Below are 26,946 nucleotides of genomic sequence, written 5' to 3'. Positions count from 1 at the left end.
TTTATGTGAAATTATTAAAGGAAGGAGTTAAAATTAATAAAAAAAATTATTGAGATAAGAAATCTTAAAGTCGATAGTCAATTATTACTGTTAAACATCTTATTTCCAGAGTATACGAAAATTGTGAATTCAAATTACAAAATTACTCTATATTTGAGGCCTCCGACATTCTATAGAAGAAATTTAGGAATTGAAATTCATTTAAAAGCAAAATTAGGGAAAGGTTAATAAGCAACATACATCCTAAGCAAAAGGCTAATGTTCATTATAAAAATATTTTGGCCTTTATTTAAAAGTGAAGAAATGCAGAAGAAGTTTCTGCACGCCATCACATCCCAATGCACTCGTAATATTTCCGCCCTCTCGATATTTTAATCCTTAATTGATTTAACAGATAGTATAAAAAATTACATTTAATGTGAAGTAAATTTTAAAGTTAATTAAAACAAGAGAATGTTTTATTTTATTGTCACGTTATAGCAAAAATGTGGGCACGTAGATAACATGGTTGATAAATGTGTAGATTTAGTTGCTTGAATGATTAAATTATTGAATTTGTGGAAAGTTACATTCAAAAATAATTTAAGAATGTGAGTATTCAATGGTTTGATTTGAATATGAGGAGATCAATTACTTGACTGAAACTATGACTTCGAAAGTGGTCATATGAAATTTCTATTGCTTTCTAGTAATTGCTTAATTGAGAGTACTAGATTTTCGTGTTATCCTAATTAAATTTTGCTCTAATTTCTGTATTGATACTAGATTTTCTGTGTTATCCAAATTAAAGTATGCTATTAAAGAAGTCAACGTTTGAGGAATAAAATTGGTGACTGGTGTCAAAATGCACTATAAATTTGGTGATGGTTTTTATTAAGTGAGAATGACGATGAATATAAGAAATGAATTGAGTAGCTTTTATTAAGTGTGAATGGTGTTGCTTAATGTTACTTGAGTTTAAACTTTTATCTTCGTTGAAATTTTAAATCATACAGTACAAAACTATATTGCATAAATTAACAATTATTGCTACTAAATTCTAAGTTGGTGAAATAACCCAAATGTAGACCCAAGTGTGTGATTTAGTGACGGATAAGCTTTTTCATAAAGAGAAACAAATTAATATTAATGAATTAATAGCATTGGCATCAAAACCAATTAAAGATTCAAATTAATAACCCATCAAAAAAACTAAATATTTAAATATGTTTAGAGTAGTATTGTATTATTCACAAGTTCTACTATCAAATAAAACAAAGAAATTCACTACCGACAATCACTATAAACTGTAGAATCTACAGCAAACGGGCATAATTGCTTCATTACCAGGGAATTAACATCCAAATTCGGATTTCCAACCCTAATCAACCCATGATTATTACTCTTCAACAAATTATGCAAACCCGATTTTGACCCGAGTGAACTCAACTCGGGCATCGACTCAGTCGACACCATCAACTTCACTTCCTTCAAAACGTGGTCGTTTTGAACGAGTTGGTTGAAAAGCGCCGCGTCCGCCACCGAGTTTCTCTTCTTCTTGTGCTGCTGCTGCATCGAAGCCCTAACGATATCCGTCAGCATCTTGCTGCATACTCTCCGAATCCCTCTCGACCCGCCCATCAACACGCCCGAGTGGACCCGGACCGGGTGAGTTCTCTTCCCGTGTTTGCCCACGGCGGTGACCAGGACCGACTCGGCCCCCTGAGTCCTGACTCGGCCGAGTGGGTCTCCGAGTACTAGAAATTCCCTCACGTCGACTAACATCACGTGCTTGAAATTCCTCCTGACCCGGCCCAATAGCATCGGGTAGCAGGCCCATCTCCGTAAACTCATCGGGACATGATCCAGGAACCCGGATAGCGAGTTCTCCGGGTCGAGCTCGTCCGCGTCGAAACCCGCCACCGAGCCGTAACTCAGGCGGGTCGACTCGGCGGCGCCGGTGGAATTGCTGCGATTTTTCCGGCCCCAGATGGGCTCGCCGGTTTCTTTCTCTCTCTTGGTGAGTTTCGTGAACTGGGCCACGTCGAAACTCGGTGATGAGTGGGAAACGTTGCTGGATTGGTACCGAGTGAGGAGGTTGAGGAACGAGTCGTTCTCTTCGAGGATGGCGGCGTCGTAGGCGGCGGAATTGGAGGGGAATATGATCAAAAGATCGGATTTTGAGGCGAGCGGGGAGCGGTGGAAGAGGCGGAGGAAGAGTCTCAGCTCGTTCTGAGTTAGCGACTCGACGGCGTGAGCGACGACGAGGTCGGTCATTGCTCTGGTGCCGCGGCGGTAGAGAGTGCCCATTCCCTGCAATGCATGGGAGAGATTGGAGGGGGATTGAATTTGAGGGGAGGTGAGGTGGCGGCGGTAGGTGGCGGAGGGGAGGGTGGAGAGGGTGAAGAGGAGGAGAGAGGTGAAGAGGAGGAGGAGGCAGATGGAGATTGTGGATTGGGCTTTGTGGATGATTTGGGATGAATTTGAGCGGGTGAAGGAGGGAGATGGGGAGAATTGATTGAGATTGGTGGATTTTCTATTGCTGGATTCTTGATTTTCATCTTCTTCGGAGAAGAAAACAAGGAGGAATCCCATTCCCCAGCCTTCGCCATTGCTCTTGCTCTGCTTTGTCATTCCCATCTCTCTCCTAAACACACACCGCGCACTCTCCCTCTCTCTCTCTATATATATATAATACTCCCTCCGTCCCCGAACTAATTTCCATTTTGGTCCGTTCCCAATTAAGAGTAGCACTTCACTTTTACCTGGTAAGTAGATCTCACATTCCATTAACTCATTTCACTCACGTTTCATTATAAAACTAATATAAAAAAGTGGGTCCCACATTCCACTAACTTTTTCAACCAACTTTTATTTACATTTCTTAAAACCCGTATCCGGTCAAAGTGCTACTCCTAATGGGGGACGAATGGAGTACAGTAGTATAATTATATAAATAATGATGAACAAAAAAAATGAATATTAGCATATAATATTATCAAACTTTCAAAGATTTAAGTTTTTCCCATCTAATTTAAAATTGACAAATAATATCACGAACTTTACCCTTAATTTATTATTTTTTCAACAATAAAAAAATTCTGGCTATATTAATATATTGAAGAACAATTTTGGAGTATGTGTTTCAAGAAAAACTATCTTCAAGAATTGAAAAACTTGAAGCTCTCGAAGTTAATGTCAAGAAATTACAAAAAAAAAAATCGTAAAATAAAATTATTTGCCTTAATTTTTCATTGGTGGAAAATAACAAATTCAAGGTAAAGTTCGTGATATTATTTGCCAATTTCAAAGTTCGTGAGAAAAACCCAACTTTTTGAAAGTTCCATGATAATATGTGCCAATATCCCAAAAAAAATATTACCCGTCCTCAAGAAATAGATAAATTTGCAAATGGTAGTATGGATTTTAACATGCAACTGGTAAAATAATAGAGATGAGAAAAAATAATAAAGAGAGAGAAAATATAGTAGAAGTAATGTTAGTGTATTGCGGGGTATATATTATTAATAGTGTATAATTTGGTAAAACGTTTTTTTTTATATTTAGACTTGGTCTAATTTATAGGAATAGGCTAAAACGATAAAACTATCTATTTTTTTTTTTTGGACGAAAAAGTAGTAAATTTTTAGTCCATGAAAGTTGCAATAATATTATAAAGGTTATTTATGTTTATGTACGAGAGAGAATTATGACTTTGATTCATTTATTTCCCTTTTGAATCATACTTTGCCTACTTATTTAAGAAAATACAATAAAAATGAACGAATCAAATGGAGCTGGAAGTGATGGTTTTCTATCATAAAAAAAAGTGTAAATAAATACTCCAGTTCTTATTATCTAGTGATATTTAGTCTAAAAAAAGTTTTAAAAATGTAAAAATCATACTAGTACTACTAATAAAACAAAGCAAGTTTCGAGCTTTAGCTTTCTCGCGTCTCTCATCACGTAATCTCTCTTATATATAATTTGCTGACTGAGTTAAAACGAGTGTTAAGAAAGGTGGGAACTTTTAAGAGTGAAAAAAAAGAGACGAATAAATAGCTTTTAATGATTAGACTTTAGGAGGGAATTTCACTTTCCATTATTTAATACTTTTATCAAAATTTTCCCACTTTGTTGTAGTTTATTAAAATCTTGATTTAATAACTGGGGATTAATTAATGGGGTAGGGAGTTTGGGACCGTCGGTGGTAGGCTATATATTCAAAGTTGCATTATTGTACTCAAAATGCAAGGTACAAAATCTTTTATGGGCGACCAAGGAAGAATAGCAGTCCAGATTTTGATTTAATTTTTCCATGTTTTGATAATTTTTCTGAATTATGGTTGGTTGGAAGGAGTAAATTCATGGGCCATCATCATTATAATATGTTTTTTACTATGATAAAATTATACTCCTTCATTATACTATTAAGAGTCTCGATCCACAAATTTCAGATTGGATTAACATCCCTAATCAATATCTCTTTAATTTTGTGGACCTTAGCCAAATACTTTTTTTTCCCTCCAAATCCGAGTTGCTCTGACTCAAATTCTTAACGTTACAGATGTTCTTAATTGGTATTTGACAGACAAGATTATGATTCAGCTTATATGCATAATTCTTAATTGTCATAAAAGGACAATTAAGAAAGAGATATAGTTGCGAAAATTTTGAAATAAAGTCGATTTGTGATCAGATCCTATTTAATTTTATTTCACCAATTTGGATGCGTCACCATTATAATATAATTATGAGGAAATTAAACTTTATCACATTTTATATAATTTTAATTAATTGATCATGATTTAGCCCAACCTAATTTAGTTTAATTTGGTTTCTTTTAAACAAGTATGGGTGTTAAGTAGTTGATGTTTTCGCTTTTTCTTTGTTTATCATATTATGTTCAAAGCAATAATTATACGACATGATAAATTTTAGTGTTTTAGATAATAATATTGATTGATTACTACGTGAAAATCACTCAGAATGAGGTATGGACTCGTATCAAATAACATAAAATTATAATACTACTATTTTCAGTTACTTTATTTGGCTTGAATCATAATGTTTTTAGATTATATGAATCATACAAACTATATTGATGACTTTAAATAAGTAGACCATTTTCTAATATTTTGCTTGTTAAGTCGGTTAATCTCGTCGTACATAACTAAGTATAGACTTCTAGAAATTTTGTGATCATACTAATAGATAATTTTCGTGCTGATACAAAAATACTATAGCGTGAAACTAATGAACTAGTATATCAAGCATTATTGCGTTTATATTCTTATCGAATTGACCCGGTAAGGACACCATAGTTTTGGATTGTGTTAGTATTGGATTGCGTTTATATTCTTATTTTGATTATTTAAATTTTAAAATTCTTATTTTTATTACTTTATTAGATTAGGTTATTGTGTTGCTATCGTGTCATGTCAGAATTCGTGTCGCTATCATTTCGTGTCTACACGAGTCAGATCATGTCGCTAACAACTAAATGCATGTTGTGTTCAGATTTGAATGTTACAAATTGGGTTTATGTTCGAGTTCATAATTTTCATAACAACACATATTGGGATTTAACCGTTATTATCAGATCGACCTGTTAACACAGAATTTGCCAAGCCCTAGACTTAGATAACATAAATTCGGATTGTACCGATGTTTATAATATGAGTATGAAAGTTTAGTTAGTATATTGATTACTTCTGACTTTTCTATTAAAAAATGGCCAAAAAGTACATTAATTTTTTATCAATTTAGGTTTACGACGTAGTTAATAGTACAAACTTATAATGCTGTAAAAAATGCACAAATGGAAGTATATGTTAAAAATTGGTGTATTTTTTCAACACATCTAAACTCTAAAGTTTGTGATAGAAACCTGAATCGACAAAAAATTATAGGAGTACTATTTTTTTTGGTTGGTCCATTAGTATATTGCTTCTTTTTTTTTTTAATTTTGCAGTACTGTTGTATTGGGAAATCAAACTACAATTATGCACATATTGTGCAATACCTTAAATTCTGATAAACATTTGTACGTTTGAAGAATTTGATTAAACTTTCCATCTAAACATGTCAAAACACATTAATCACACGTTACAAAATGATTACATTAACAAATTGAACATGTGTTTACCATGATTGCCCAAAGACTTTTCATGGCTACAATTCTTCCATAATCTGCGGTTACATAGATAGAGAAAATAATCCTAACTATCATTAGATTAATTAGGACTATTTTAACTAACACCACAAATTGCATATGCAGAGATTTTGCTCTATTTTGACTAATCATCATTAATAGTTGAAATCATCCACAAAACATGTGCCAACTTTCTAATTTCTAACCATGTTCATTCACTTAGTTTAACCTAGTACCTAACCCATATAGCACCATGTTCAAACATTACTATTAATTTTTATTTCTATTAAAATTTGCATAATGTATTATCATCATGTCAAAACTAATTTCTATGTTGACTATATTATACATGAAATTATATAGAAATGAAGTTGATCACAAGAATATAGATATGTGATGGTCTATGTATTTATTAGAATCAGTAAATTGATATGTTCGAAGTTCATATTTATTGTACACATACTAGGATAAATACAGTATAGTCGTTGTCAGCAATATATTTATGGCAACGATGCTATTTTATAAACTAAAAACAAAATAAAATATGTATCTATCATCACAGTTGTGCCTTCTACTATAGTATATTAGTATAATATATTAATTTTATTTTTTGAAACTCCACACACAGACAGACATTATATGCTATATATTAATTTTATTTTTTGAAAACCCAGAAACAATTAATACTTTCAGCTTGGTGATGTTGGTTAATTGATTCGATTCAATCCGTATACCTACAAAATTAATGATGAGTCGAGTGTAAAATCAAATACATTTAATACTACGGATTACTTTTTTTATTTTATTTTGATATAGTAGTATTTATTTAGATATAGACATCCATAGATGAAATAAAAGAAAGCTTTCCATTGAATTATATAGGATAGAGTGTCGGTCGTTGGCAGCAGGCCATACGTTAAAATTAAACAGTTAAAATTGAATTATTATTCATTAAAGCTACTACTATTATTTATGTTTTGGTACTAAATTGATGTCGAATGTGTCTTTTGTGAATGACAGGATAATCCCCACACGATTTTTTTTTCTTTTTTTCCCAAGCAGAAAACTGCCCCATTAGATGCATTCAAGATATCATGGCCCCTCCATAAATCGACCTAACTACACACAATTATTATATTCATATTAATATACTATAGTGACTAAGAACATAACAATACACCACTCAACTTCGACTTAAATATATGCATATTATTTAACGAGTAATTTTGCCTCTAAAACTTTCATCGAATTCTAGTTTTGCACAGTAGCTTTCGAATATGTCAGTAAATTATCAAATTTTATATTTATTCTGATTTTGCAACAAATCAAATTTTTGATATTGACATGACTTGCTAATTCATTTACGTGGTACAATTCGACATTAATTAAACAATGCCACATTGTTGACAACAAAGCGACATTGTATTATATAAAATTAAATAATTTCATTTTGTTTCATTAGAATTTATATTAAGAAAGAATGTGGTGAGAGGGAGAAACTGGATGGAGGGAAAGTACAACAAATACAATTATTTAACGAGGGAACATCTTTTATGGTCCACGAACTTTGTCAAAGTATCATTTTAGGTCCGTGAACTTTGAAAATACCATTTAAGGTCCATCAACTATGGGTTAATATCATTTGAAGTACTTTTTTACTATTTTCAAGTTTTTTGGACGAAAATACCCTCAATATCTTAAGGGTATATATTTTAATAAACTTATCATATACTCATATTCTTTATAAAAATCTTTACTATATATTTTTAATGAATTTTCTAAATATAATTTGACCTTCAATATTATCACTTAATTTTGTGATATGCAAGAAAAGATTCTTATTCAATTTTTTATTATTAAAGAAAAATTCTTTATTCAATTTTAATATTCTTTAATATAAAAAATTGAAGAAGCAATTTTACTTGCATGTCACAAAATTAAGTGATAATATTGAAGGTCAAATTATATTTAGAAAATTCGTAAAAAATATATTATAAAGATATTTATATAAAAATATGAGTATATAATAAGTTTATTAAAAATATATACCTTTTAAGGTATTGACTATTGAGGGTATTTTTAATAAAATTATCATATACTCATATTTTTTATAAATATCTTTATTATATATTTTTGATGAATTTTCTAAATATAATTTGACCTTCAATATTATCACTTAATTTTGTGACAATAAGAAAAGATTCTTATTCAATTTTTTATTATTAAAAAAAGTTCTTTATTCAATTTTATAATTCTTTAATATAAAAAATTGAATAAGCAATTTTACTTGCATGTCACAAAATTAAGTGATAATATTGAAGGTCAAATTATATCTAGAAAATTCATCAAAAATATATTGTAAAGATATTTATAAAAAATATGAGTATATGATAAGTTTATTAAAAAGATATACCCTTTAAGGTATTGACTATTGGGGGTATTTTCGTCCAGAAAAACTTGGAAATAGTAAAAAAGTACTTCAAATGATATTAACCAATAGTTGATGGACCTCAAATGATATTTTCAAAGTTCACGGACCTAAAATGATACTTTGGCAAAGTTCGTGGACCAAAAAAGATGTTCCCTCTTATTTAGTTTCATAAATCAGCATTGTATTGGTTGACAAATAATAGTACCATGTAAAAAAAATAGCACTAGTGCTATGTAAGTAAGTTATCTAAGTCATATCAATATCATATATAATCATAATTAAGTAAAAAATTAGAAAACTTAATAATTTAATCATTTAAAGAAGAATAAACCTTATTTAAATATATGCCAATACTCTAAATCTCAAGACTATCGCATAAAAAAATTAGTGACGTGTGTGTAATAGGCGCAGAAGAGATTAAATAGTCGAAAAATGCTTTATACATTGAGATACAAAAATCCATTTTTTATGATATTAGATTTTATGTTTGGGGTCTTTGCACATTAATTCATGCAAATTATTGGTATATTTTCTTGTTTTAATCACTAGTCGGCGATTTTCCTTTGGGAATAATCATTCAATTTGATTTTAATATAATTCACAGAGAAATATAAAGAGATTATTAATATATTCCTTTTTTAGTCACTGAATAATTTGTCCAGATAATTTATACCGTACTAATTACTATTCCATATTTAGTGAAACTCAACTAATGTAGTATTGCATGATTTATAGTATACAGTACATTATAATTATTATTAGCGCTTTATTTCTATTTCAATTATGAGATTACTACCTATGTCAATTTTTAATTTTTCATAATGACCTAATAATTTGAGAATTCCATCGTATTTTGTAATTAATGAGCTTGTATTTTAATTCATTTTGCAACTTTTGCTTAACAATCTTTACTAGTTTTGTTTTTGGGCCTAAAAACAAATGAAGGAGTTCAGACTATCTGCGTTACGGACTACCATATTAATTAAATTGGGCCTTCATCTAATAACACCAGCTTTAAGAGCATCCGCAATGGTCGGCTAGCGACCGGCTAGCCGATTCGTCGTGCTAGCCGATCGGCTAGCCGAACCATTGCAATCGGCGAGCGCATCGGCGTGGGCTGGCCGATCGCTCGTCGCTAGCCGATCCGCTGGCCGATCGGCTAGCCGCCATTGCAGAGGCCCGATCGGCTAGCGATCGGCCAACGGTGTTTTCCGATTTTTTTTTTTTTTAAATCATATATAAACGCGATTTTCGTTTCATTTTCATTTGCACCACTTGTTTTAACGAGTTTTCTCTCTCTCTAACTTTCTGTTCAAGAGCATCATCGAGCGATGGATCACGCGGGTGGTAGCGGTAGCGGTAGTGGTGGGGATCCTGAGGAGTACGAACGGAGGATGAACGAGGCTATGGAGGCCTACATGAACCGCGGGATGGAGCGGTACATGCGTATGGTGGAACAGCAGGCGATACCTCGCCCTCCTCCACCAGTTGTCCACCACCGAGCAGTGATTGATCGGGATCACGTAGCTGCACATCAGCGGCTGTACGAGGACTACTTTGCAGAGTACCCGCGGTTTCCCGCCAACATGTTCCGGCGGCGTTTCAGAATGCGCAGGGAGTTGTTTATGCGCATCGTTAGGGCATTGGAGCGTCAATATATGTGTTTCCGCTTCAGGCACGATGCGGCTGGCAGACCCGGCCACACCCCTATCCAAAAGTGCACGGCGGCAATCAGGCAGTTGGCCTACGGAGGCGCGGCAGACATGTGGGATGAGTACCTCCACATCGGTGAGTCGTCAGCCCTGAAATGTCTGAAGGAGTTCTGTGGGGGCGTGATCAGCATTTTCGGTGAGCAGTACCTTCGAAGCCCTACTCCCGAAGATTGTCAGAATTTGATGCAGATGCACGGGGAGAAGCATGGGTTCCCCGGGATGTTAGGCAGCATAGACTGTATGCATTGGGAGTGGAAGAACTGTCCGACTGCCTGGAAGGGGGCCTACACGACCGGCTACAAGTCAAAGAACCCCACGATAATCCTCGAGGCCGTAGCTGATTACCGGCTGTGGATCTGGCATGCGTATTTTGGGGTAGCCGGGTCGAACAACGACCTCAACGTCCTGAACTCGTCTCCCCTCTTCAACGAGAAGTGCCAGGGCGTCGGTCCAGCCGTCTCATTCGTGGCCAACGGCAACCGGCATGATATGGGCTACTACTTGGCGGAAGGGATATACCCTCGGTGGCCGGTCTTTGTCAAGACGATCCGACAAACAAGTGATGAAAAGAAGGCCTACTTTGCGCAACGACAGGAGTCGGCGCGCAAGGACGTGGAGCGCGCATTTGGTGTGCTCCAGTCTCGATGGGCGGCAATCAAGGGCCCAACGCGTTTGTGGGATGTCGGATGCGTTTCCGAGATAATGTACGCCTGCATTATCCTGCACAACATGATCGTCGAAGACGAAGACGTACAACTGACTAGTTGGGTCAGTGACGATGAAGCCGGTCCAAGCCACGGAACGGCCACCCCTAGTGTACGACAGGGGGTACCCCTCGATGAAGCCGGCCGACTCAAGGAATTTGCCAGCATGCGCCAAGTGGATGCTCATATTCAACTCCAAAAGGATATAATTGAAGAGTTGTGGGCACGGAGGACTGCACGACGATAGTTTTTTTTTTTATTATTATGCATGTACTTTTTTTTTTATCTATGTAACTTTTTAAAATGCAATTAATGAATTTTCCCGTACACGTGTCTAAATTTAATTCCGTATTTTAATCGTAATTTTAATTCCGTAAATGTAGTATATTTTGAATTGTTTTTATTGCGGCTGGCCTATGGCTGGCCTAAATCTGACGTGGCAGGTGGTTTTTTTAGTGTTGCTGACGTGGCAGAGGAGAGAATGGCTGGCCTATGGCTGGCCTATTAACCATTGCGGATGCTCTAATGCCCAACATGCAAACAAACTTTTTTTAATGGTGATTGTTATTAAATCACAATTTTCTTTGATTTTTGATCAAGTTTATATTATGAAACTGTAATATAGAATTATAAGAATTTTTCAATTTTTCGTAATCATCCCATAATAGTCACAATAGAAGCTGATGCGACAAAATCAAATATGATGTTTGCACAAAATAATGTAATTTTTGATAAATCAAAGTTGTTTTAATTGGCACACAAAATAGAATAACATCATATTATACGTTTTGATGTTACCTTGATATATTTTTCATATTAGTTTCAATTTTGATCATTGCCGATTAATTGCGAAAAATTAAAAAGTTACTATGATTTTGTACTCCAGTTATAAATGATTCAAATAACATTTATATTTTTCTTAAATAAAATGCCACTTCCATTCAATGATACGACATACAAGATGTAAAAGATGAAACAAATATCCGACTACAACGTCCTTATAGCAAAGATCCAACTTCAAAACTCATTCGCTTCTTCTATTTAGAAAAAGTAACTAATGAATGTTTACTTAATTAAAACAGGCCGATCCCACCAAGCAGGAAATAGTTGTGGGCATTTGGTGATTTATATTTGGTTAACAACACGCAAGAAAAGTCCATGGCGTCTGAAGAATATGTCTCTATCACTTCTTCGTAATTCCCTCTTGTACCCCTCTCGTCGATTTAAGCGGTAAACCGGAAATGAAACATTCGAATTACCCTCCAAAACTTTGGCACTCTTCGCGGCACATCGCCGCATAAACACACGTTACCTGCCCAACATCCAACTTCCTATACGCAATCACTCTTCAAACTATGGTTCTAGCAACCACCGTCTGTAATATATTGGCGTTAGTCTTTTCACCTCATTCTGTTAGCAACTAGATCTAAAACCGCACACAAAACTCATTTAGGACCAAGAAAATAGATTTGACAAACGTTGGAAGGGGTATACATTAGACACAACGATACCGATCAACTTTTGAACGCGTTGACGGTTTGGAAGCGCCGGAAATATGTGGATCTTCGCCACCGGGTCTTCAACAACTTCCAAGGAGTGCAATGTGGTGAGAGAAAGTATCCCCAAATGCAAAACTCAAAAATGCACACGCATGTGTTAGTGGGGGGAAACCCGAAAATTTGAGGGACACTTTGGTAATCTCCACACCAATTCTTGTGCACTGTAGCGGACGAGTTTTCCAATATCAAGTGGGCAGGATGATTCATCTCTTCCGAAAGTCAAACGTAACAGTGCGTGCCCGAGTGGAAATCGAGCGCCATGCAGATTCATCTACGGAACAACAAACCTGCTTTTTTGCCGTAATTTGACCACATTTGTGGTCATTTAATGAACACCGAACGTGTCCTCAGTGTCTTTGCCTACATTACTATAGGCGGGATGATAGTAGTAGAACTCACAAATCAAAATTTCTACCATATAACAATTTCATTGTCGTTTATAGTTTTTCATTATTGTCGTGTACTCGTGTGAACCCTCAATGAATTTCACTGCATTTTTTGTTCTTTATACAATGTACAATGACATTCGAAATAATCTTCTCTTTATAAATATTTAAAATTGTATAATTCCAGAATTTTGGAAAAGTAGAGTAAAATGCAGTAGCAAAAATGAAAATTAGAAATCAAATTGGTGTTATTCCAAAAGAATTTTGATGGCTTTAAAGAGATATCGTAGTGTCCGAAACCAATGGCATTCATTCACCCAAAGATAACAAACGGCGTCGTTTCCGGTGCCGGACCTCAATTCAGATTCCGGTCCCTCCTTCTCTCTCAGCTATGGCGACCACTCTCTCCAACGCCCTCCTTCCTTCTCGCAGCAATTTTATCTTCCTTCAGAGCGGCGGCTTGACCCGCCGCCGACCCGCCGGATTCTCGGGCCGGCCGAGTCACCTCCGGATTTGCAGCTCTCCGCGCCTCGCCATTTCGGCGGCGAGTTCGGTGGATGAGCAGCCGACATCTTCAGGTACGGGATTGGAATTTCTGTGATTTGGACTGTTTTTGACTGAGTTAAGTAGTGATTATTTTGCATGCTTCATTTGCGTTTATGTGCTATTATTTATGATTGTGATGACCTTGATTATATATGTATAGAGAGAGAGCAGATATTTATGCAGGAATTGTTGAGAGGAATTGATAGAAAATGTGTGTGTTATCATGAGTTACTATAGGTTGTATAGAAATCTTTCCAATTAGGTTTTAGAATTGAGGTCTGTTTGAGTAGAATTGTGCCTTTTGTATGCTACTCGTTACGTTTGAAGTTCGCGTGGTTGGAACCGTTGGATTCGTCGAGAGAGAGAGGTTCTTGTTCTTGGATTTGTTAATGTTGAGAGAGAGACAGAGAGGAAGTTATTGTGCATGGATATGTCTATCACTTATTTTTTCTGCATCTCTCTTAAATGAAGCAAATCTCTCTCTATTGCAGCTACGGGAATCGAGAATGTGGTAATAATAGGATCGGGTCCAGCAGGATACACAGCAGCAATATATGCAGCTAGAGCCAACCTGAAGCCGGTAGTGTTTGAGGGATTCCAAGTAGGTGGTGTTCCAGGAGGACAGCTGATGACCACGACTGAAGTGGAGAACTTCCCTGGCTTCCCAGATGGAATAACGGGTCCGGACTTGATGGATAGGTACTGGGATTCAAGAACTGCTTCTGGCTTGATGTGTTATGTTGAGATTCTTAATGTTCGTGTTTTTGACTGAAAGAATTGTGTTTATTTGACCAGGATGCGAAAACAAGCTGAGCGTTGGGGAGCAGAATTATATCAAGAAGACGTGGAATTCATTGATTTGAAAAACAGACCATTTACTGTGAAAAGTAGTGAACGCAAGGTGGTGCTTGTTTTGGCAGTTTTCATTTCTTACATATTTGATATCTAAATTAGGCTTTCTTGCTATGATGGAATGGCATGAAATGAGAGTGGAATGGAATGGAACGACAATTTCTATGCATTTGCTTTGCATTTTCATTTCATTCCATCGTACCAAGCAAATGAATAGAATGGAAGTAGGAATCACATGCCATTGCATCATACGAAGAAGGTCCTTAGTATTTTTTTTTTGTTGATCATTCATCTTCTTTAAAATCTGAATCTTCACTATTGAATTCTAAACTCAATGTTTGTTTTATATGGCATGAAATTTTCTCATGAATTTTGTGATGTTATATCTTGATTTATTACTCATCTGTTTACTTCCATTAATTGCATGAAGTGCCTGGTTTCATTCTCTGCAGTGAAAGATAGGTCATATCATAGTGAAAAATGCATTCTTAAGATAGTGATGCAGATTATTTGGTATTTTTATTTCATCTAACTCCACAGTTTTAGTTGCGTGTGCAGTAAGCCTTGTTTTGGCTGATGTATCTAGAAACAATCTTTTTGGATTTATAGATTCATATCTTTCCAAATCGGTCTACTCTGTATTTTATATACCAAATTCAGTTCTGCATTTACTACATTCTTTGATTGATTGATGGCTTTCTTGTGTATCTCCAGCTCAATTTTTCAAAGAACATTGAACTTATTTTATAATTCCTTCTTGGTTTTCCAGGTAAATTGCCACAGTATTATCTACGCTACTGGAGCTACAGCAAGGAGACTGGGATTGCCTCGAGAAGAAGAATTTTGGTGTAGAGGAATCAGTGCATGTGCTATTTGTGATGGAGCATCCCCATTGTTTAAAGGCCAGGTCCTTGCTGTGGTTGGGGGAGGTGATACTGCTACTGAGGAAGCTTTGTACTTGACTAAATATGCTCGTCATGTTCACTTACTTATTCGTAAGGACCATCTTAGGGCATCGAAGGCAATGCAAGATAGGTAAACACATATGTACTTCTGCAACTTATCTTTTAAAGTTGTGTGGTGGAATTTTTGCTGTTTGCTTTAACAAATGTTTTGAGGAGGGAATGGAATGGCCATCCCTACCTTTATTCCATTCCTTTGCTTGGAATATATTTTTATTCTGAATCACGATTCCTACAAATAGTCATTCCTTCCCTAACCCTTCCTATTATCCATTCATGATCCTTCTAAATTTACATTTGATAAAATTACCTATATATATTTACAATATCAGCTTTAGAAAATTTAGGGCATCTCTCCTAGATACCTTTGTGAACACACCCTCCCTCTCTGTCTGTGTTGAGTCAGAATTAGAGAGAAGAAAGGGTACTTTAGTAATACATAGTTTTATTCCATTCATAGGGTCTTATTTCTGTGGATGGAATCAATCAAGGAATTACGATTCTATTCCTTTTCTATTTCCTGTGCATACCAGGCATTCCTATCGTCATTCCATTCCATCATGCCAAGCACCTCCTTCGAAAATACACTATCCTGACCTCACTGTAGAATTGAGTGTAGCATTTTAGAACTGAAAATAGCATTTTACTGTCCATACATGTATTAGTACAGGACTTACTTATGGAGAAAAAAAAAGAAATGCTATGATTCTACTTTTGGCTTCCATACATGTATATTATTGACTGTTTTTTCGGGCCAATTCAATTACTAATCAGCAACGTTTTTTAAGTTTCAACTCCCTGAATGTTTGTTTAACAGGTTGATTATGGCGAATGTTTCAGAGTACTTTACAATCCAAATATCACCGCCCACTTCAATACAGAAGCAGTGGATGTTGTGAGCAACAACAAAGGGCAGATGTCAGGCATATTGGTCAGAAAGAGTGACAGTAATGAGGAGTCTGTTTTGGAAGTGAAAGGCTTGTTTTATGGGATAGGTCATTCACCGAATAGCCATTTATTAGAAGGCCAGGTTGATCTCGACTCCACTGGCTATGTTTTGGTCCAGGAAGGTTCTGCTAAAACTTCAGTAGAGGGTTTATTTGCCGCTGGTGATGTACAGGTATAGTATTCCATAGGTCCTCTTCTGTCGCATTACCTTGATATCTTTATTGCAGTTGACTATTGATTGCTTTTGCCTTTCAGTAACAAAATCTTAAATAAAACAGTTGCATTCATCACTATTTTCTCATGGCTAACATGTTATGCTTTACGGCATGCAATTTAAAATTTATGTCCCTTCTATTCATCTTAGTATTTTATGTTTCTTGTTTCCAAAGTATCGGCCTTGTGAAAATCTCATGGACTACAATTTTATATGCTACCAATAAATAGGATCATGAGTGGAGGCAAGCAGTAACTGCAGCTGGATCGGGATGCATTGCTGCTCTCTCTGTTGAAAGATATCTAACAAGTGAAAACCTACTGATTGAATTTCACCAGGCAAGCTACTCTTATAACATCTAAGTTTCACTTTCATTAAATGCGATTGAGTGAAAACTAACAATTAAAAATTTTGCCATTTTGATTTAATTTTTTAGTCTGGCTATTGTGTTTCGTGCTGATGTAAGTTAATCTTATATTTGCTGTTGAGTACAGCCTGTTACTGAAGAGGTTAAGAAAGAATTCACTGACAGAGATGTTCAGGAAGGTTTTGATATGACAGTAACAAAGCACAGGGGTCAGGTATGAATCTCTCAAGTTAAGTTCATTCATTCATTTGCTCGTTCAACCAATACTATTATTACATGCCATGTCCTCTCTCCAGTACGCTCTGCGGAAGCTGTACCATGAAAGCCCAAGACTCGTTTGCGTGCTTTATACATCACCGACATGTGGCCCTTGTAGAACACTGAAACCAATTCTTAGCAAGGTACATGTCCGTGTCTAGTCTATAATTAACGGTGCACAGGTTTTGGGTTAAGACACTCACTATGCATATTGTTAAGTAGAAAATTAATTCCAAATGCATAATTTACGAAGTTTTTATATCATGATGATTTAAGTATTTGTATTTCATCTACCCATTTCCCGCTGCATACCAAAATTACAATGCTATCTGTAACCTCTCGATGTGGCAGGTCATAGATGAATTCAACCAGCACGTCCATTTGGTCGAGATTGACATTGAGGAAGATCCAGAGATAGCTGAGGCTGCAGGAATCATGGGCACACCTTGTGTACAATTTTTCAAGAACAAGGAAATGATCAGGTTGGTTAAATTTGGAGCGTTGAAGATGGTATTTTTTGTCCTAACCATCAACATTTCGATTCCTTTATGTACTACAACCTGTTGCATTCGTCTCAGATATAGCACCAACCTAATTTTTCATCTTATCTAGATAGCTTTGTGATGTTTTTCCTCGTGCCGCAGGGATAATGAGTTGCTTATCTCAATATAATACGTTGTTAACCTAAAACGTTGTTGTTGAGAAAAATGTACGGTAGTACTATATTTTTGTTGATCTTGATTTTTGATTTGAATGTATAGGACTGTATCGGGTGTGAAGATGAAGAAAGAGTATAGAGAATTCATTGAAGCAAATAAATAAGGTGATGCTCAAGTTTTATTCATTACTTATGTGTGACTCAATTTTTATGTGTAGGAATTGTACCAAACAGAAAAAGATATATCATTTCTTTTGCCTTTGAGATTGTATATTTCGAAATAGTCTTATTTAAATGTACAAAACCGCTATTTATTTTTTTGGAGCTTCAATCTTGTCATTTTTTGGATTGAGTTACTTGTATCGTACAGAAAATTCGTTGAAATTTTTGAATTATCGGTTATTGCTCACATTATATTACTACCATTTTAATTCGACTGAGCTTTCATTTTTGAATGCCTTTGAGCTTGAATTTTACTAGATATAAGCTTCCTAAAAATAAATCTCAACTCCAAATTATTTCAGCATTATTTCACAAGTAACAATCATTTTTTATAAAAAAAGTCCTACTATATTTGTTAATTCCAATATTCACCATCCAATTTCTCCTTTTTGTCCACTTCCTCAAACTAGGACTTTTGTTCTTTCTATATGGGTTAGAAGTGCAGTTATTTTAACACTTTAACAATTTTAAAACTCTTATATATTTTTTAAGACTATAAATAAAAATGATTACATGTATATGTATACTTAAATTTTGAAAATGCTATCACCCAACTAACTATTGATTATTACGTCAAGTTCCTTGTATACTCTGCACTTCAAGCAAAAATTGGTAAAGCGAAAATAAATGTATAACAGTTAAATTGATAATAATCATTTGAGTCTAGTTATTTATGAGTGTAAATTATATAAATGACAAATGTACTAAACTTTCTTAGTGATATCACCCAATTAATTAAATGATCATTATGTCGATTTTTTTATATTCTACATCTTCATGCAAAAAACATGAAAGAAAATTAGATATTATATTTAATAGTAATATAGTACTGTATAACTTAAAATGATACTCCCCCGCCTCACAAAGATTGTCTCATTTTGACCGGATACATGTTTTAAGAAATGTAATGAAAAGTAAATTGAAAAAGTTAGTGGAATGTGAGTCCTACTTTTATATATTAGTTTTGAGTGGGAATGAGTTAGTGAAATATGAGGTCCACTAACAAAAATGATAAAAAGTGAAATGGGACAATCCAACTTTGTGGGACGGATGGAAATGGAAAAATGAGACAATCTTTGTGAGACGGAGGGAGTAGTACTATGCAGTTATTTTATTTTCAAATAATTCTCGAATTATAAAAATAACTACATGTACATATATAACATCTACTTTTTAATGATGTTACCAAACTAATTGATAATAATTAATTCGATTTCCTTGTGTCTCAATATATTTACGTAAAAATATTTAAATGAAATTAGTACCTACATGTACACAATACCTATTTTTAATGATGTTACCAAACTAATTGATAATAATCAATGCGTTAGATAGATTTGTTAGAGACCATTTTATATCTTTGGAATAAAAAAGGACAATTCAATTTGAATTTGCCTAAAGTTTTAGGGTTCTATAATTAAAAGATTATATAAATGGAAATAATCTAAATTTTTTTGATGTATCTTTATAAATAATAAAAGGGTTCTATAATTCAAAGTTCATTTATTTCAACTCTATACTTGATTAGTATTAATTGGAGAGATACATAAATATGGTGGTGTTTAAAACTTAAAACATTGCAATTATTAGCAACAATAAGGGATACTGCATGCTAACAATTAAGGACATAAGTGCAGTTCGCAATTTGTGAACTGATTCACTCACCCGCTAACAATACGATTAGAGTGTGTTCTTTTCTTTTTTTTTTTTAATTGTTTTTTTTTTACTGTCTGCTCATAATATTAGTATTTCAATAAGTGTTCAAAAAAATATTCGTTGAACTTATTAACAATATCAAGTATAAAAGTAAATTACAATCACAAGATATAATCTACCATATCAAAATAATAAGAACAATCATAGAGAACATGTAATGACTTGAGAAGCTTCCTAGTGTAATCGAGAAGCTCAACCTATAAATTATTTACACATAACTAGAATAAAATGACTTGACTTTCTACCAAATAAATCATCGATATTGATACAAGCAAGTATTGTCAATCCCAACTGTCTAATATGGAAAATTACCAAAAAAGAAAAGATATAAACTAATTGGATATTAATTGCAATTACAATCTTTGATTAGTTTACGTAATTGGAAACTATTCTTAATAAATCTTCACTCTAATTTAATAAACGCTCAAAATTTTTATTTTTCATTCTAGTCAAAATAATTGATATGGAAAAAATACAAAGGCCCAAATGAAACGAGCCCATAAAGCATCTTTTGAAATCAAAAGAAAAATCAACGGTTCGGATCAGTTGACACCACGATCGAATTCAAATTTTTACTCGAGTAACGTTACGATTCCCGAGCCTACAGGTTCGTGAATCCCGAGCCTAAACTTATTTTTTAACTAAGTAAAGAAAGAAATGAAATGTAGGAGTATATAATTAATCACACACTAACATTTTCTCTTCTCTTCAGCTGAGATTGCAATTTACAGTCCCCATTCTGTTCTTGATATTACTCTCTCTAAACGGGATTGGATTTGGTTTCTCTCTATGTAAGCAGCCTCACTTGTGGAAATAAATCTTTGGAGTATGTTCTTGGATATGAATTCAATTTTTTTTAATCAATGTGTTTAACCTATTTCTGTAATTGTGTTAGTGTGTGAGATTGAGATCAATTGCGTTGAAATTATTGGAGTTTTTAATTAATTTCGTTGTAATTGCGTTAATGGCAATGTAGTTCAGCTTTGATGGAGGATTCGCAGAGTAGAGGGGCAGTGTGTGTGTTGGATTTGGCTTCGAGAAGGGCTGAAGAAGCAGGTATTGTTTGTTCGTCGTCACATGGATTGTTTCTTGGAATTTAGTTTTGTGTAATTAGTATTTTTGATTAATTGATGAAAATCTGCATGCATGACGAATTTTTTTCGAAATAAATCGCAGCCATTTATTGTTTTTTATTTACAGATAATTAATCCAGGATATGATCTTTCATTTTTCAGTGTTTCTGGAATATTTGAAATTGTCTTTTGTTGCTTTTTTTTTGTTTTTGCTTTTATAGAAGATGGTTGTAACGTGTTTCAATTTCAAATGTGTGCTCTGTTTATGGAAAATGTATGAGAAGTGAATTGTGACTCTGAATCAACTGTTTGAGCTTCAGTGGAAATTTATAGGCTAATCAAGTTTCTCCTGTTTCCATGTTTTTCGTGATTTTTTTATTGGAAATAATAGCTTTGAGGAGATATCAAGCAGTACATTGGCTTGATTACCTGGTGGGATCACTGGGAATACCGAGCCAGCCATCCGAGAAACAGTTCATCTCTTGTTTGAGGAATGGGCTAGTCCTTTGCAATATAATCAACAAAGTTCAACCTGGTTCAGTTTCTAAGGTATACTACTTCGTTTGTTGGAGTTCATGCATATCTATGTAATCATCTATTGTTCACATTTGTAGGTCCTTGGATCATTTTGATCTATAATTGTTTTTGTTTTACAATATATTATTAGGTGATAGAGAAAACTACACCTTTACAGTCGTTACCATGGGATTCCCAGCCTTTGCCAGCATATCAGTACTTTGAGAATATTCGGAATTTTTTAGTTGCTGTTGAAGAACTGAAGCTTCCCATATTTGATGCTTCTGTTTTTGAAAGGGTAGGAACTGATTTCCCTTTACCGTATCAACTATCGTTTGCATTGTAATTCGTAACCTGATGTATATGAATCGTTTTTTGCGTGTTTAGGAAAATTTGGTTGAAGGGTCGTCTACTAAGGTTGTTGACTGTATTTTGGCACTAAAAGATTACCATGAATGGAAGCAAATGACAGGAGGCTTCGGAGTTTATAAACCACCCAGATCACCGCTAATTTTAAATTCAGCTGGTAGAATTTGTCCTAGAACTCCAAGTGTAGTTTCTTCCAACAGTTCCAGGCGATTAGACATGACAGGATGCAGCAACAAACCACTGCCATCAGAGAGCAATATTAGGAAGGTCGAAGGTAGCTTAACTTGTTTCCAAATTTTCACATATTATTTCTGCCAAAAAATGATTCTCATCTATGTGCGATGGATAATATGTACGGCAAATAGTTACTGTTAATTATCTACGTTGGAAAACCTATCGCAGCATTATAAGAAGAGGCATTTTTGCCTACATCAGTTCATGTTTGTTGGAGTATGTCCTAGTTTATAACTTTATACTAAGTATTTTGTAACTTCCACAGATGCTATTGTCAAGGTTCTTGCTGAACATATGGTTTGCTCAAAGGAGAACATAGATAATAACCTCATTGCTTCATATCGTAGTGGGAAGGTGGTACGTAATTTCTGACATCACTCCTTTTTCTGGAACTATTGAGAAATTTAAAATTTAAATCTACCTTCTTATTTCAATAGAATCCGGTGACTTTCCTCAACGAGATTATATCAAGTTTTGAGGAAGAATTCAAAAAAAAATATCCTGAGGTAAGCTACAAAAGTTCCCTACTTTAGAGAAAATCTCAGAGGCATTATTTTTCAAATTTCAAATTTGTCAAGATTGCCTAGAATTTTTTTTTTAGAAGTTTGGTGACTTGATTTTGTCCTAGATATCTACATTTTAAAGTTTGTGTATCAATAACCAGGTGAAATTCAGTATGGACCATTTAAGAGAAAGGAGTTGCTCACCGTTGCATGTCAAGTCAGTTCCGCTTGCTGATTTGTCAAATTTGCAAAATCGTAAGGTATCATTCTAAGAAGCATAAACAGAGTAATCTGAATTGACTTTTCTTCAAAACTCTTAGATATGTCAACTGTACATACATTTGGAGTTTGTATCCATTAAGCAGGGACTTTTATTTTATATTTGACATGGATGAATTATTTCATCAATAGTGTTGCAGAGCTTGCTTAAAGAAGGGTACTTGCAACCACTGGAATCAAGTTAAGAAGCAAGAGGGCGAACTTTTGGTTAGTTTATGATTTAGTATTAAGCAATGTTGTCAGCATGTGATATCTTAATATCTTGTAATTAATTTTCCTCTCAATTAGTTAAGAAGGTTTAATGTGATCGAATTCCATTTTCTATTGCAGAACATTAAATCGCTGTTGTCGAGTGCCAAGCAAGAGGCTAAATGCCTGCAAGCTCAGATTCAAAGTGATTTGAAACAACTTGGTATATTTCTCTCAGAGAACCCTTTTACGTGCTTCATTGTGCTACATGTTTCTTATGGAAATGCTTACTTGCTTAGAGCATCATGAATCTCTCAGAAGTCATTCGCTGTTTGTTCACATGGTTCAGGAGATCAAGTGCTTGAGATGTCTTCTGCTGCTCTTGGTTATCAAAAGGCTGTAGTAGAGAATCGAAAACTATATAATATGGTCCAGGATCTGAAAGGTTAGTGGAGATTATATCAACTGAGATAAACAACTATACTCTTGCCATCTTAGAAGTTTGATCTTTTAGTTATTCTACATGTATGTTTCCACCCATTTCAGGAAATATTCGAGTATATTGTAGAATTAGACCTGTAAGTCCTGAAGTCCAAAATGTTATTGATTTCATTGGAGAAGACGGGTCTCTAGTGGTAAAAGACCCCAAACCCCTAAAAGATGGAAAGAAAATTTTCCAATTTAATCATGTCTTTGGTCCATCATCCTCTCAAGGTATGAAAATTCTTTCACGAGTACAATGCTTGGAATTGTATACCATTCTTATGTTTGTAATTATATCTGGTCTTTCAGATGAGGTTTTCAGAGACACACAATCTCTGGTTAGATCTGTAATGGATGGTTACAATGTGTGTATGTTCGCATATGGTCAAACTGGATCAGGCAAAACACATACTATGGTGAGAATGCATATACCTCTTTTCCTGTTAAATTTAGTGTACATATACGTATACTAATATGCAATGCTCGACACTTGCTATTGACAGTATGGCCCTCCAGGTGGATCAACGAAGGAGTGGGGAATCAGTTATTTGGCTCTGAATGATCTCTTTAAGCTTTCTGATCAAAGAAGTGACCTCACCAAGTACGAAATTCAAGTCCAGATGGTTGAGATTTACAATGAACAAGTCCATGATCTTCTTGCTGAAGATTCAGGCGTTAAGAAATATCCTTTCTCATTTAGCCACTTTATTTTCCACTGGTTAAAACCTCATTAGAGTTTTTTAAATGGCATAACTAAAGAATGTACAAATATTGTTTTTTTCTGTTTCTTTATGTATGCATTATTCTTTTGCACATTGGTTTCTTAACTATCAGCACATTAGAGATCCGGAGTTGTATGAGTGAAAACGGCTTGGCCCTTCCTGATGCTACATTGCGTCCAGTGAAGTCAACAATGGATGTCATAAACTTGATGAAGCTTGGTGATATGAGACGATCTATTGGTTCCACAGCAATCAACAGTAAAAGTAGTCGTTCACACAGGTCAGGAGTTCACTTCCTATGGCAATTCATCATTTTCATCATAGCACACACTAACTTTGTTTCTGTAGTGTATTGTCCGTTCATGTCTCTGGTGCCGATACTTCTGGAAGCATGCTTCGGAGCTGCCTCCATCTGGTAGATCTGGCTGGCAGCGAACGGGTGGATAAGTCAGAAGTAACTGGTGATGGGCTCCGTGAAGCACAGCACATAAACAAGTCTCTTTCTTGTTTGGTTGATGTTATCACAGCCTTGGCTCAGAAAAATTCACATATTCCCTACAGAAACAGCAAGCTCACTTTACTTCTTCAGAATTCTTTAGGTAATGCTATATCTATGTCTATATGAAATGCTCTTTTATGAAATCTTATGCATTAGGAAAGAAAATCACAGTCTGAATTTGAGTGAAGTGTGATGCAATGTTACTGATTGGAGTTTTCCTGATCAGGAGGAAATTCCAAAACCTTGATGCTTGCTCACGTGAATCCAGAGGGTGATTCTTTCGGAGAGACAATGAGTACATTGAAATTCGCACAGAGGGTCTCAACAGTAGAGCTCGGTGCAGCTCGTGCGAATAAAGAGAGCAGCAGTGAGGTATTAGAACTCAAAGCTCAGGTATGTATAGAGTAGATTATATCCCGTTATACAATTGTATTATTTGCAGATAGAAAGATCTGCAAATAATCCGTCAAATATATGCTCGTGATGAGATTATATGATTATGCGGCTTGATGGAAGCTCCATTGTTTTTGCAGATAGAAAGCTTAAAAAGAGCATTGGATATTAAGGAAATTAGGACCCCTCCAATGAAGAAAGTAACAGAATCAGCAAGGCCAACAACAGAACGAACGCCCCCACGTGTCAGAAGATTAAGCATCGAGAATGGCTCCAACACAGCACTGGAGAAACCTATGAATTATGATGACAGAAGGGCGGCTAAAACTCCTTCCGCAAAGCCTAAACAGACGGAGCGAACGCCTCCTCCAAAAAGCAGAAGGTTGAGCATTGAAAATGTCACCCCTAAAACAGCAGGGGTATCTATGAACTATGATGACAGAAGGGCGGCGAAAACGCCTCCCCCAAGGAGCAGAAGGTTAAGCATTGAAAATGGCACCACTATAGCAGCAGGTGCATCCAAGAATCATGAGGAAAAGGGGGCCAAGACTCCTCCTACGAACACTCGTTCACGAAGATTGAGTCTAGAAGGTCCGAGGAATATACAGAAGGATTCCAACCTCATAAAATCACCAAAACCGATAACCAAGATCTCAAAGCCAGAAGTGAGAAGTCAGCAAAATCATAGCCAGCTTGATCAAAGGGCGCCTCGTAGCCCAATAAGTTATTCTGTGAAAAGCCCGATGATCAAGCTTGATACAGCAAACATGAGGGTGATTCCGTCACATACACCAAAAACACCAGAACCACAGATAAAATCAAGGAACGAGATCCAGAGACCGCTGGCAACTGACTGTGGCCAGACGCCTTCCACAACTCATGGAAAAGGATCCCAGATAAGAAAGTCTCTTCGAACTATTGGGAAATTCATCAATGGCTCAGAGAAGAGGTAGGCAGTCCTATTCTTGCTTATTCATGCATGAAAAGCTTCTATTCTTGTTTGAAATGAGTTTAACTTATCTGCAAATTCACCAATTGATGTGAAAATGCAGGAATCATCAGCAGCAACCAACAAAATCGATGACACCATTCAAAGGGACTGGCACGATGCATGATCCTAAGTCTCCAACATCATCTAATCCAAGGGCCTTGAGGAGGCAGTCATTGACAAGCATACAGCCACCAGAAAGATCTAGACGATCTTCGATTGGGGGCATTCCAACCGAGCCTTGTGAGTTTAGTTAGGACAAGATTTCAATTTATGATATCACTTATGTTACATTCCTTGAACACCTCTCTTTCTCTTCTTCTGCAGATGGAAATGAGAGTGTAAATGCCAAGACACCCCCTCCAGTTGGAGTTTCGGCAAAGTTAACAAAACGCTGGCTATAAATTGCAAGGAAATTTGCTTTGGCTCGAAGCAAACTGGGAGAAGCTGACAATTTGATTTCTTGTACAGAAGTTCAAGGTTTGTAGAATTTTTGAACGGGAAATCAAGGGAAAAAATGGATTCTTGATTGACACAAATGTCATTGTCTATGAGATTGACACTAATATTGTAAAATATTTAATATACTAGTAGTAAAAGAAATATACTATGTATATACCCAAATAAGAAATTTAACCGACTTTAAAGTAAAAAATTGGCTGCTGTAGAAATAAGCAAACTTCAAAAATCTTAAATTACAAATTGTATATGAAATGATACTAGTATTTTTTTACGTAATACGCGGCATAATGGATGTTGCGCGATTAAGTCATTGTCGAAACTAAAGTAGATCTAAAATTAAATAATGGATTGGTGATTTTAGCATCACTCAATCTTGCATCATTTTCAACTTTGGTAATTTCAACAAGAAATTTGTGGATTTATTTAGGGTTCACAATTTTCAATACGACACGTAAATTTGATATAAGAGTGCATGAAATTAATGAGTTTGGTCAATTTTTATTGAGTTCGTCGTGTCAAGCATTATTGACATTGTGTTCTTATCGGGTTTGTCTGATAGGAATCCGAT

The 26,946-nt window shown here is 35.2% G+C and overlaps 3 protein-coding genes across 7 annotated transcripts; 2 read left to right on the top strand and 1 right to left on the bottom strand.

The window, feature by feature from the left end:
* Nucleotides 1-1,175: 1,175 nt before the first annotated feature.
* On the bottom strand, nucleotides 1,176-2,650 carry LOC125189527 (uncharacterized). The gene has a single exon (XM_048086799.2). The coding sequence runs from the start codon at nucleotides 2,617-2,619 to the stop codon at nucleotides 1,267-1,269; it is 1,353 nt and encodes a 450-aa protein (XP_047942756.1). The 5' UTR covers nucleotides 2,620-2,650; the 3' UTR covers nucleotides 1,176-1,266.
* A 10,497-nt stretch (nucleotides 2,651-13,147) lies between these two features.
* On the top strand, nucleotides 13,148-18,082 carry LOC125191301 (thioredoxin reductase NTRC-like). The gene is made up of 10 exons (XM_048088818.2): nucleotides 13,148-13,503; nucleotides 13,963-14,170; nucleotides 14,267-14,372; nucleotides 15,093-15,358; nucleotides 16,126-16,405; nucleotides 16,678-16,785; nucleotides 16,942-17,028; nucleotides 17,111-17,215; nucleotides 17,424-17,554; nucleotides 17,834-18,082. Exons 1-10 carry the CDS (start codon nucleotides 13,317-13,319, stop codon nucleotides 17,892-17,894), a joined length of 1,539 nt encoding a protein of 512 aa, XP_047944775.2. The 5' UTR covers nucleotides 13,148-13,316; the 3' UTR covers nucleotides 17,895-18,082.
* Nucleotides 18,083-20,361: 2,279 nt separating this feature from the next.
* LOC125186872 (P-loop nucleoside triphosphate hydrolases superfamily protein with CH (Calponin Homology) domain-containing protein) lies at nucleotides 20,362-26,482 on the top strand. 5 transcript variants are annotated; one of them, XM_089058739.1, is made up of 20 exons: nucleotides 20,362-20,459; nucleotides 20,645-20,724; nucleotides 21,133-21,290; nucleotides 21,409-21,555; nucleotides 21,645-21,900; nucleotides 22,126-22,217; nucleotides 22,298-22,366; nucleotides 22,525-22,623; nucleotides 22,775-22,849; nucleotides 22,973-23,054; nucleotides 23,181-23,276; nucleotides 23,378-23,545; nucleotides 23,624-23,730; nucleotides 23,818-23,998; nucleotides 24,154-24,316; nucleotides 24,385-24,635; nucleotides 24,762-24,928; nucleotides 25,069-25,877; nucleotides 25,981-26,159; nucleotides 26,244-26,482. In XM_089058739.1, exons 2-20 carry the CDS (start codon nucleotides 20,655-20,657, stop codon nucleotides 26,318-26,320), a joined length of 3,246 nt encoding a protein of 1,081 aa, XP_088914865.1. In that variant the 5' UTR covers nucleotides 20,362-20,459; nucleotides 20,645-20,654; the 3' UTR covers nucleotides 26,321-26,482. The 5 variants fall into 5 exon arrangements, with proteins under 5 accessions (XP_088914865.1, XP_088914868.1, XP_088914864.1 ...); XM_089058742.1 differs by having other exon boundaries at nucleotides 20,363-20,494; nucleotides 22,126-22,214; XM_089058738.1 differs by having other exon boundaries at nucleotides 20,363-20,494.
* Nucleotides 26,483-26,946: the final 464 nt, after the last annotated feature.

The sequence above is a fragment of the Salvia hispanica genome, chromosome 5 (assembly GCF_029641045.1).
Source record: "Salvia hispanica isolate PSC_SH4W2 chromosome 5, Shi_PSC_v1, whole genome shotgun sequence".
In the NCBI taxonomy this organism is placed as follows: Eukaryota; Viridiplantae; Streptophyta; class Magnoliopsida; order Lamiales; family Lamiaceae; genus Salvia; species Salvia hispanica.
This window is presented reverse-complemented; position numbering and strand designations above follow the sequence as displayed.